Below are 12,869 nucleotides of genomic sequence, written 5' to 3'. Positions count from 1 at the left end.
TTGAGTTGTTCCCATTTTCATGGCTTTATTTCCCTGCTATTAAAATTTTAATTAAAACTTCATTATCCTCCTTCAGTTCTCACCCATGAGACCTTTAAATACTTAGCAAGCATCGATGTTACTTCTTCCCCAAGCAAGTAAAACCAATGCTATTAACAACAGCCAAAACCTAAATTGCAAGAATCTCTATGTTCTGACTTTGTATATTTGAGTGTAAATTTCAGAAAAGGTATATGACACTATAAAATGGGTTTGAAGCAGTTGCTAGTAAGCACTGCACACCTGATAGGTACACGAAGATACCCAAACATTCTTTCAGGGAGAGCCTAAAAATTCAGTATTGGAAATGTTTTAGCATTGGAAATTAATTATCCCCACCCTGAACCAATGCACTGCAATGAAAGATCAAACATAATGGTGCTATTCTATAGGATTACTTTGCAACTAATGCAAAAATTCTGCAAGTGGTTCACATAATTTAACTGAGTATTAACTGCATAACTATATAATAAAAGCTATCTAACAGAATTAGAAAAATTAGGAGAGATAATCCAGGAATTTTATCCATGCAAGTCAAACCTCATTTTAGAACACTTGAAATAACTTGAAGATCTCTTTTAAGCAGATTAAAGTCTCCAAATGGGCAAAAGGGGGAAGAGAAGGATCATGTATTATAGTGACAGAGATGTACTTGACAACAGCTTTGCCAGAAAGCTCAGTATGCCTTAACGGGACATAAATCTCCCTACAGTGATTTCAGGAACAATGCAGAACAAGAAGAAAGAGAGGAGAAAAATTTTCAAGGGAAAAATACGATGGTTACTGAATCCAAAGCAAAATGAACAGAGGGGAGTAGAAGTCTCATACTAATAGAAAGCAGCAGAGCATATCATGGAATGAAATGTACCCTTTATCTTTGGCATGTACGTCTGCCCCATGGTGCAACAGATACTCCACCACCGATACGCGGTTATATCCTGCAGCAAAGTGCAGTGGCGTTGAATGACGGCCTTCCAAATCTCTACAGTTCACATTCTGAGGGCTGCAAAGTTGCTGTGAAGACAAAAGAAGAAACCAAAACTCGCACAGAACTAAAACAAATCAATAATAACCAAACAAGAACAGTCAAACAAACCCCCAAACCAAAAGAAAACCTTACACTACCACCCTAACACAAAATCTGATCCGTTTATTATTATACACCAATTTTTAGAAGTTAGGTTTCACAAAATTTCTTTCCACTTAGGCAAAGTTAAAAAACAACGGCTGCTTTAAACTTATGACTGAACATACTTCTATAACAAACAAGACTTAGGTGATGGAAGCAGCTTGAAGATGTTCCTAATGTATTAAAAAAGGGTGAGGCTCTAAATCATCAAGTGCCAGGAGGTCCAAGGCCATGTAACTTTCTTCAGATATTACCATTTCCAGCTTATGCTGTCTTCATAAATCCTGAGCTTGGCAGTCACAGTTGTTGCTGGTGCACAGAAGTGCTGCTGCTAGAACTTTAATATGTATCACACTGAAGTTCAAGGTGAGAATGCATGCAGAATGGTTTATCTGCAGGTTCTTTTGCTCATGAAAAAGACCAAACATTTCTGTGATGCTGGGATTCTGTGCCCTGAGCCCTCACCCTCAGATTAAGGATGGGTTAGAATGTGAAGTCTGCTACTCATTAACAGTTCTGTTTGCTTGCCTTCTGATTGAATCATGCACCTGAGGCTTACTTCTACTAAACTGTGATTCTGAGGATCACAGGATCCACTTCAAAGAATTACAGCTGCATCTGCAATACTGCATCTGAGACCATCAAAGACATGATGGTGCGAAGGACTGGGAGAATGAACAACCCAAAACTCAGAGAAACACCTTAGCACATCTTAAAGTACTGCTTTCTAGAAAAAAACAAATATGAGATTTGCCTTCCAATTCTTTACGATTTACCATCCACCATGCACTACTTCCATAACTCTCATAGCAGAGGCTTCCACAAGCTTTGCACGGCAATACAAAGTGGAAAATTAACATGAATTGCTGAAACCTACCTTCACAGTTTCCAAGTCTCCAGCTTTGGATGCTTCTAATAACCGATAATCCACATCAGATGTGCGCACAGGTGTACTTTCTACATAGGGAAAAAGAAGTTTTAGGATTACTCTAGGATCATTAAGTTATATTAACTCGTGCTCAACATTTCCAAAACTGGTGGGGGGCAGTCTCTTGTCATTTGTAAAAACAAACGTGGAGTTGTGATGTTCAAGCTCATATTACCTAAATGGATATACAAGGAGCCTTAGTTTCAGTGTAAACCAGACAGATCTAGGCTCCAGACATTTAGATTAAACTCTTGTCAGATTTAGAGCTGACATTATTCTGCCAAATGGAATTTCAATGCTTTGCTAATCCTATGTATGGTAAAAATGACTGCTTCTGCATGTAAGAAATCTACATGCTCACTGGGACACATTCAAAGTTTTGCTGATGATTAGAAGCACCTTTAAGCAAACTGAATCAGGGCCAGTGAGCAGCCAGGATTAAATATGCTCCACCCAGCATCTGAATTACAGCTTCTGCACTCTGTACTTGTGATTAGATCTCATACTATGAAGCACTGAAAAGGGGATGGGATTTCTAAAATGAACCTGGCCACATGGTAAGTGCCTGCAGTTGTGCACTGCACTTCAGAGTAACAATGAGATCAGTCCCTTGTTATAAACATGAAGTGGTTAAAAACAGAATCAGAAGAACGATACGTGACTAAAAGGAAACCTTAAGAGGAAAAAAGGTATCTCTATAAATTACTGTAAAATAATCCCAGGTTGTGGCATCAAAACTCATTTTTACCCCACTTTTCATTAGAAATATGGTTGTGAGAAAGGAAGCGTGCACTGAGGGAAGAGGAAGAAGTGGCTGGAAAGGAGCAGTGGATTAGCTATCCCTAGAGCTCTTCAGTGTGGCTCAAAAAGGAGTTGAAAAGGCAGTCTTGATTACTTAATTTTTAATAGAGATGGCTTTCTATAGTAGAAGCCACTCCTCTCAAGCTCAAGGATTTATGGAATGGATATTTTAGCAGCGTGTTGCCTGATCAGTGACAGAAATGACTTCCTAGTGCAAAACAAACCAGGCAAGGTGAATTTGGGCTTGTAATCCTCTCTAAGAATGCTGTAAGGAAGTCACTGTGTTGTTGTAATAGGCTAAACATATTCTAGATGGACATGCAACTCTCTCAAAAATACTTAAAAGACTTCTTTAAATGCACAGAGAACTGGTATTATGTTCCAGTAGGAAAATGCAGGGATGTGAGAAAGTACTTCTTACAGGCTACCAGTCCCTGCGGAATCCAATCAATTCCTGATGTTGCAATATAATCTGTAACTGTAGTTTCCACGAGAGTGGAAAACTAGGCATCATTACAGAAGGACATTAACCTGCCTATCAGTTCAACGTAACAGATGATCATAAGGTCCTTTCCAACCCTAACCATTCTATGATTCCATGATTTCCTATTGCAGTCCTATTTTCTCTTCCTAATCTGTATTTTGTAGTCTTTTGTTACCTCCTTGCCTCCATACTAACTGCAGGAAGAGAAGGAGGAACAGGAAGTGAGAAGCAACTCCTACAAGCTCAACTGTTAGGTGAAGGAATGCTCTCAGTGAAGGAAAGGCTAAGAAAGCTCAGGGAAGAGGGTCAGTTGCACCTTTAATACAGACAAAGCTGCCAGGAACTTTCCTTGAGTCTACCTCTGTCCTCAGGAGCAGCTCCACTAGCAAACAGTTAGAACCTATGATCTTAAAGGTCTTTCCAAATGATTCTATGATTTTAAGTGATTCAAACAGACGCTGCAAGAGAAGGATGGCAGCATGAGTTTGACACAAATGTTAGTGACTGTGGCAGAGTCAAACTGAGGCACAGCATCAAACGCCTGTTGCTGGAGCAGGTTAAGATTTCAGTTCACACCTTCTTCACCTTAAGTTAAGCCTTCCCTTACTCTTTCCAACAGCATCACCACCTCAGTGTCCTGAGGTAGGGATAGGTGAGGCTAAATCCTACACTGGATCCAAAAGCTCTGATCCTTAGCAACTCTTTATTTCTTCTCTCCGGTTCTTGCCTTCATAAGATAGCAAAGACACTAACTTCGGTGAGGGTAAAAAAGGAAATCAATCAGAAACACAATCTAATTACTACAGGAAAGAGAAATTTCAATTCCACTACGTTACAACTTGAGTACCAAAAAGCTGCACTGAGCAATGAAATAAAACCAATCTTACTCTTCAAGAAAAGCAAAAGCAGCACCATTTTCTAATAAGCATTTGAAAAAATAAACAAGCTCAGTTTACAAGCCTTCTTATATTACACGGACATATGCCTACCAGTTGCAACCAAAATCACAAGCAGCTAGACTAAAGTGGTATCCAATGGCCAATACGCCATTAGAAAGGTGCTGCCATGACTTTTCTCACAGTTGGGAAGTAGTTCAGCAACCAAGAGTGAGAAAAAAAACATCTAATACTATATGCAAAGTATTTTAAGCTCTGAACTCAAGACTCCGGTAGCAATCTCTAAGCAAGACAACTACAACAGTCTAAAAAAGTGTTTCTTTAACCCAATCTTACAAAAATGAACAGTAATATTTGGTAAATAATTTCAGCATTCATTTACTAGCTTTGAAATACAGAAATGAAGTATCAACAACTCTACACTAAATGCATTTTTTCAGCTTTTGAATCTTTCAGCCTTGAACAGTATGACACCTGCAATTAGGCTTCTTGGAAAAGGTAAACAAGTGAAAATGAATTTTTAATTCAGAATCAAATGAGTGTTTTCAGAATCCTTGTAAGTTTACTAGGTTTTTAAATCAAACTTCTATTCTTTTTAACAGCAGGGGACATGTTTACTTTCTTCTGATTAATAGCTATCCTCTCTCAATACACATACATACAGTCACATGCATATTTTAAACAGGTAATGCTACTCATGTAACTAGCTACATCTCAGGAGTGGGTATACTTCAAAACAGCCCTTCCTTGCACTGTGGTAAAATGCCAGTTACCCACTCCTCACCCCCTGTTTTAAAGCAGCATTCTTAAAAACAGTGAAGGAAATGTGACACGGATATGAGGATGCCAACACTCAAGCACTTAGATGAAAAATAGTGGCACCTTCTCCAAACATCTATTCACCTTTTTTAATGCAGGATATGAACAAATTGTTATCTAAACAGTATCTGGAGCCCTTTCACAATAAAATCTTTCTCTGCTGTGTAAGGAAGAGATTTTAAGTTCAAACGGTTTAGGAACTATCTGTATATTTTTGTCAGTAACACTCTGCCTTTGACTGCTAACATATGGAGTACCTAACAGGGTGGCTCACGAGAGGAAAAAGGTTTCTCACATGTTGCAATACTCCAGTTGCCATGGAACTTGTTATCAAAACCACCCCAAACTACCCACATCTGCCGTCCTACAATCTCCCTGTACAGCTCTAAATCCACAAGATGTTTATTTTCTTCCCAATTGGCACAAAATCACTGAATTGAGCAGGGCCTTTTTTGTTTTGTTGTGTGTGTGGGTTTTGTTGCTTTTTTTCTTCCTCTTCTGAAAAGCATCATGTAGTACATACTGTAGATTTGTGCACGCAATGGCAGAAGGGAGGAATGACAAAACTACCGCATGTCTCTTGTACTGAAAAAGAAATAAGATCCACAGCTGCAAAAGGAAAAGCTGAAGTTCAGATGCATGAGACTTTCATTTTTACCCACCACTGAGAATCTGTTGCACTGCTTCATTTCCCATCTGCGCTGCTGTGAAGCCTTGTAAAGAGATGATGGAAGGATCAGAGCCGTAATTCAGCAAGAGCCGGCAGGTTTGCAAGTGACCTGCTAGCGCAGCCCTGTGCAAGGCTGTTTGACCAAGTGTGTCCAGTGCGTTCATCTGAAAAATCAGCAGCAATATAAAATATTATTATAATTAAAAGCCTGCACCTGTCCCTGTCTCTAAGAGCAGCAGTAACATGAATTTTCCGTCATACAAATTTATCTATCAATTCCTCCTCACTGCAACCAAAAAAACCCCCCAATGACAAATAGATAAACACTCCAATGTAAAGACAATTTACTGCAGATGCTTTCCTGTCTTTTAACAATGCACAGCTAACACGTTGGCATGGCTAAGAGACAACACAGGGTCCCCAAAACAACACTTAAAATAGTGCTCAAGCTTTTGACAAATTCAATTAAGATCAATGTTTGTGCAAGAAAAGCAGAACTCTCAGAGAGGAGGAGAAAGAGGTAAATAATTAACCATATAATTCAAAGGCCTTCCAGCTTTAAGGAAATTACCATCTGTCATCCTCAGAAGGGGAATTAACAATACTCACTATTAAGAATTAAGGCAAAACAATGATGTCAGATCAGGAATTCTATGAAGGGGGGGGGAGAAGTTGGATATAAACAGTCCATCTCCTCCTCGCTTTTGTACTTTTACAGAAATGTTAAGTATAACTGGATATAATTCTACTCACTACGAGACTGTATAAACAGGCAAAATGGAGTATCACTTTCAAAGAGTATGATATAATGGAAACCTATTTGTCTGTCAAGATCTAACAGAGTATCTAAATAACTGAAAGTATTTCCAGGGGTTCACTATCAGAGAAAGGAAGAGAATAAGACAGAGCTTTAAAAAGTAGAAAAAAAACCCCTTGATGAAAATAACCTTTCAAGAAGGCACTTTGTACCTAGCAGCAATTCATGACAAATTTAAATGCAAATGTCCAAAAGCTTTTTTACCACATTATGAAATACAGAACTACTCCCTGTTCTCTGCAAACAGCTCAGAACCTGTTATCTGTTTCCAAGCCTACGGACTGCAGGCTGTGAGCCGCATGCATAATCGACTGTTACAGTAAAAACTCACCTTCTTAGTTTATCAAAATCTTTGTGGTGAAAAAGAACAATGGTTTCGCTTGTTATTTCTCACCTAAAATGCAGTCTGCAAATCCTATTACCTTTCCACAAAAACCAGTGAAAGACCATTTTGGGCAAGACACACATTCTGTAACTAAACTTAATTTAATGAGGGGGTAACTGTAGAGAATACCTACTACCAGATAGGCAAGGAAAAAAAGAAAATAAAGGGTAAAATGCTTGCAAGAAAACAGTATCAAGCAACAGGAAAGAAGAAAGAACTATCCATAAATAAAGTGGGGTGTGAGTCAATATTGTCTGAAATTCTTCTATATCCCTAAACAATTCCACAGACTGATAAAGCAGGAATTTCTCAGATCACAAACCTCTCTTGCAGAAAGATGGACAGGAGAACAGTTCCGCTTTCTTCTAACCGTGCTCAGCTCATGCCACGCTAATAGGATTTCCCTAAAAGTTTTGTTTTAAATAAAAACTTACTGCAATCATAAATATTAATTAGATGCTGAATGTCCCAAATCCATCATTTTGTTCGGATGATGATCCTCATCTCTTTCAGGACACCGGATACCTTTCACCACTGATAAGGGCATGGAGAAAAGCAGAAGTCTGGGGCTATACAGGTTTAGTGATAGTAAAGGCAGAATGAAATGAGACTTGTGGATTCTGGAAGAAGGTGGTGACTCTCTCCAAGAAAAAGAGAATCATAACTAACATCTTCTGCAACACTGAATTCCTGTGTTAAACATGCTTGTGCTGAACAAATTGTGGAAGAACAGCAGCAAGGTATTCATGCTGCACAATTTGATACTGTGTTCCTGGAAAAAATGTTAATATTCATTTGAAAAGCACACCGGCAGAGTCATCAGATCCATCATCTCGCATGTCTTATGCAGGTCTCCTTTCACCCATCTCCAAATAGTTATCTTTGTCAGTAATCAATTCCTGTGGCAGAATATAATGCCAGCCATTTGAAGGAATGCCTGCTTACTCCTGGGACAAAGAGGGCTGCAGCTGACAGAGGGATGCATGCACCAAATGAAACCGTTTTTTCCCTCAGGCTTTACAGGGCAATTTCATAGGGAATATGTCCACTTTGAGGCAAATCTGCTCTAATCAATCATGCAGCACTGTCTAAAACCAACCCAAGAACATACTGCACTAAGGCTGAAGGCAATAGGATTTATTTCCAAATGAAAATCAATTTGAGCATTACAAATTGAAATACAAATTTGAGACTAAACTATCATAAAAATGAAACCTCATACGATGTATGTCTGGGTAAACCACTGCTCAACAGTAGGTCTAAAAACATGCGTCCTTTCAAATTCAAAGGTAAAGTTTAAGCTCTATTTGAAAAAATGTAAACTACCCAAGGTGTACTGCCTTATTTGTGTGACTATCCCAGCTGCACTAATCAAAACAAGAGAAATATCCAACTGGTTCCCTTTACAAGCAAGGTGAAATTAGAGGGCTGCAGCTCTGAATTACTTTACAGTCAAGTTTTCTGCAAGGTGTTAAAAATGACAGATTTGACAGCTGTTATTCCCCAACAGACTGTCTCTGCTCTCCTCACCTTTTAGCATGAAAGCAGCCACTCCACTGCTTAAACCGTAGCATTGAAAGCAGAATGCATTTATCAGGGGAAAAGTGTTTTTCTGGAAAATCCTTTTCATTTCTTTTTCCCCATCCTGGGTAGATGCAGTAGAGAAATCAAAATGGTCATGTATCATCAGACACAGAAGAGATTTTTTTTCCCCTTGCACTGCTGCTGTCTTGGAGCAGCATACACAGCTACAGCCTTGGCTGCCAGGCACTTCTGGTAATCCAACAGCTGGGACCTATTCAGGAAACCTTTCTGGCAAGACTTTACAAGCTTATCAGCTTTCTGTTCATATCAAATGCCCTAAATATCCCTCCTCCCCAATCCTTGACATTACAGGAGCTCAAGATGCAACATCTTCCAAGCACTGAAGTTTTCTCTGTGAGATTGTTCTAGAAGATGTGCATTCTAAAAATCACATGTAAAACCTGTGCTCTGCCAGCAGCTCCAGCATCAGAGCATCCTCCTCTGCAATGCAAGTGTTTTAACTGCTCTCCTCCTATATTTATTCTGAAGACAACTTGCAATATGTCTTGTGTCTTTGAGCATCACCAACAATAAACAAGATAGGAATGAAGAGGCACTGGTGGCAATTTCAAGCTCTGTCAGAGGACGACAATGGAAAAATAAGGTCTAGTTTCACTCTGAAAGCTTCTACATGATACAGCCATATGTTCCACAGTTGTCCCTTTGCATAAAAGCTCAAGATTAATGTCACTGAGTTTGGATGTCTAAGCAGTGAGAAAATAAACCACGCAATCGCAACAGATCACATAGCTCTTTGTGTAGTTAATCATCATAGCCCAGAACCTGCTGCATTTCTAAAGGAAATTTAATTTCCTGAGAAAAATCATACCTCTACCCAAAATGCTGGAAGCAAATGTATTACACAACAAAGTCATACAAACCCTGTTGTATGCATCTAGCTAAATGGTGACTGTTTTCAAATCCATGGTCATGAAAGGTTGGCAACACATGACTCCAACACACAGAAATAATTGTATTACACAAATATCTATAAAGCAAGATGCTGCTAGCAGAGCAGAATGAAGCCATTTCTGCTACCATTATGAACAGAGACACTGTTGGACATGACCTTAGAAAGCTCATTTTCTCTTGCAGATGAACAGTTTCAGCAGTATCTTCTGGAAACATAACACAGTTGAACAGTATTCATGGCATCTCTACACTTGCCCAAGATACCAGTGTACTTGCATGCTTGTAGGTTGGTCTTTCCAACAATCATTCCACTTCAGAAAAGACCTTAATCCTTTTCTTTTGCACTGCTACAAAGGCAAACATCTTTTTGAACATTTTCAATTTCCCATGTATCTATACATTCAGACAAGGAGACACTTATAAGAGGTATCCAACTACCTAGCAATGAAACAAAACAGGATGAAGGTGACTTTCCTTAGTTCACCACCTTCAAATAATTTTCTTTTTAAACAAAGGATTTTAACCATCTTCAAAGATACAGTTGTGGCATTTGAAGATTTGTTCATGGGTCTAATATAATAATTTATGCCTGAGGATTCTTTAAAGATGCTCTGCTTATGTTTTTCATAAGGTACTTTAAGGATATCCAACATCAGATAAGAAGTGGTGTGAAATGCTGTTTCACATTGCAATTCAGGTAAACAAGTGAAAACTGGTTATGGCACTTGAAACCACAGATATTTATGATCAACGTCTTCAAGAAAACTCTAGGAAGCCCCAAGGTTTTTCATCTGTGCTTCAGATGTACAGTTGACAGTCAACTCTGCAAACTCAAGTAACAAGTTAGTGTCTTCACTGACCACAGAGTGAGTATTGCTTAGATGTAACGTGCTGATGTGCAAGTGATGTGCACCAAGGACTGTTTCACAGTTCAAATTACAAATCTAGTCTGTGTTTTCAGTGAAGGCCAGCAAAACACACCAAAATAAACAATTCATGAATATGGGTTAACTCTTGCCAATACAAACGTTCTTAGAAATACTGCTGTAAAATAAGTCTAGATCAGCACATTATTTAAGCAGCCCTTCAATTATTATTGCCTAACATACTTCAAACAGGAAATTTATGCAGTGATAAAATGAAGGATAATTAAATCCAGCTCCAAGACAACAAGCCATCTCTTATTCATCCCAAGCAAATACCCTAAACCAGTCTTTACAATGCTTCAGCCCGTGCTGCAAAACATGAAAAGCCTAAAGTATACATACTTCCCATTATCTCTTTTGCTGTCTGACAGAAATCACAGCTTCTCCTTATGAAAACAGCAGCTTCCTCTCTTCTGCTAAAACAATCACAAATTATTTTCCATCTAAAAAACTTCCCATGACTGTCTCCTAAATCCATTACTGGATTTTGTATTTGTGGATCAGGTGTCTGCCTTTTGGCACTGTATTTCAGCAGAAGAAATTTCCACTTTCTTTGAAGCCCTAGTTACTCATCTCTCTCAAATTGTTTCTCTCTATATATAATCAGTAGTGGTTTCCAGAAGATAGATTAAAGCTGACTTATACAGTACCTTTCCTTTGACAGAAGTAATGGTTGCAAAGTAAAGAAAATATGGTAGGTGTCATCCATCCACACTTCAGTAAGCATTTGATACGGGGTCACATGGGAAATTTTAATTTATTTTATATGGAAAAATAGAGATTGGTAAAAGAACTGGATTTACTGAAAGGGGGTGAGTTGCTCAACAATTGCTTGTGGGATAATTGTATTTTAATATCTTTGTTAATGATCTTGGCACAGCAGAATTGTGCAGAAGGGTTACAAATAAAAAAATTGCCAGAAAAATACCCTGACAGTCTCCGAGTACTACAAGACTACAGGAAGGGCCTGAGTACTCTTGTGTCATGTCTACTAAACAGGCAAACACGACCCAATACATCAGCCAAGCATTTACATTAGAGATATATAAGTGCCATCATATAAGCCAGTGGAGGAATGAATTCCATTCTCGTTGACTGAGCTCCAAGACTTCCTTTGCACGTGGCCATCCAGCCAGTTCTTTATCCACCGAGTTGTCCACCTATCATAAATATTCCTCTGGTGCCAGTGAGGAGAAGGGTTATACGGATGATTAGGAAATGCCAATGTTCCTCTATGAGGGAAGACTAAGTGGGGCTTTCAGCCTTCCAAAACAAAGGCTTCCAAAACAAAGAACCAGTTTGATCGCTGCAAATAACTTGGCAAAGGAAGCATCAAAATGGAAAAGAGGTATTTAACTGCAGGACAGTGGTGTCTGAAGAACAAACGGATATTCACTGTGAGGCTGCTATTGCAGGGGGACCAGACCCACCAGCTCACAAGAACCCTCTCGTAAAAATCATGACTAGACAGGATCAAAGGGTACATCTGACTACCTCTTATGAAGTAACTAAAATTCAAGGCATGAAGTAAGTAAATGGGAAGAAAAAGCTTCCAGAAATATAACAAATGGAGAAAATAAAAAACCTGTACCATGCTTAAGGGATTAAAGCTGTCATGTTCTAAGACCCAGAAACAAAGAAATATCAGTGTTAAAGAGTTTCTGATGAACTGAATGCCTACAGTCAAAGCATGAACAAGAGGTCAAATGGCAATATACAAGCAAGACAATTTTACAGTGGTTAAATATACCTAGTTAACTAATTAATACTCTAGAGCATATACCATCTGGGAATTTCAAAATGCTTCTTGAGTCTTAATGACCCACCTCTCATGAAAAAAGCCATGATTGCATTACCTACCACTTTACAGCTGAGGAGCTCTGAAGACTGACACAGAGAGACCTAATCCATTGCAATACAGAAATAATGCTTAATTTTAACTATGCGTGGCCTCCTGTCATGCACTTAAGCGCCTTGCTAGATCACAAATGTGAATGGCTAGCCACAGAATAACCTAGCAAGCACACATCACAATACAAAGAATGAGTTCTAATGAGCATCATGTACCTCTATTTGCATACTGTCAATGGAAAAAACAAACGGAACAGACCACTCCACACTGGACCATAGATAACTATGGGCTTCTTATCACCATCACTCAGCCCACAAGTGACTGATGCATCATGATTTAGTCACCCCTGCTTCAGGATGTAAAAGAATTACAAGCTATCATCAGAATGTGCTCCTGACACAAACAATAAAATCAGGCCATTCCAGTAAGGCTAACATCTTTGAGCTTACTCCTACCTTGGCTACACAGTGCTAAATTTTCAAGGAAACATTAAATTAATTACCTACAGTATAGTAGCAGGCTTCCCAGAACAGAAAGTCCTTCTATTTCAAAGCAGGTAGTACATTGCTATCAATTACACTTGAAACTCCAGCACATTCAGTTCAGTGCCTATCCAAATACCATCAG

The 12,869-nt window shown here is 38.8% G+C and overlaps 1 protein-coding gene across 3 annotated transcripts in view; it reads right to left on the bottom strand.

The window, feature by feature from the left end:
- TNKS (tankyrase) overlaps positions 1 to 12,869 on the bottom strand; it is a 138,380-nt gene that overhangs the window by 22,050 nt on the left and 103,461 nt on the right. For all 3 annotated transcript variants that reach the window (XM_061374200.1, XM_061374210.1, XM_061374218.1), the window contains 3 exons: positions 5,759 to 5,930; positions 2,046 to 2,125; positions 908 to 1,053 (listed from right to left, as the gene is read on the bottom strand). In XM_061374200.1, coding sequence (XP_061230184.1) covers positions 908 to 1,053; positions 2,046 to 2,125; positions 5,759 to 5,930 — 398 coding nt within the window. The remainder of the gene's footprint in view (positions 1 to 907; positions 1,054 to 2,045; positions 2,126 to 5,758; positions 5,931 to 12,869) is intronic.

The sequence above is a fragment of the Neopsephotus bourkii genome, unplaced genomic scaffold (assembly GCF_033783945.1).
Source record: "Neopsephotus bourkii isolate Nb327-2 ecotype Australia unplaced genomic scaffold, CSIRO-AGI_Nbou_v1 NB_168, whole genome shotgun sequence".
NCBI classification, from domain to species: Eukaryota; Metazoa; Chordata; class Aves; order Psittaciformes; family Psittacidae; genus Neopsephotus; species Neopsephotus bourkii.
This window is presented reverse-complemented; position numbering and strand designations above follow the sequence as displayed.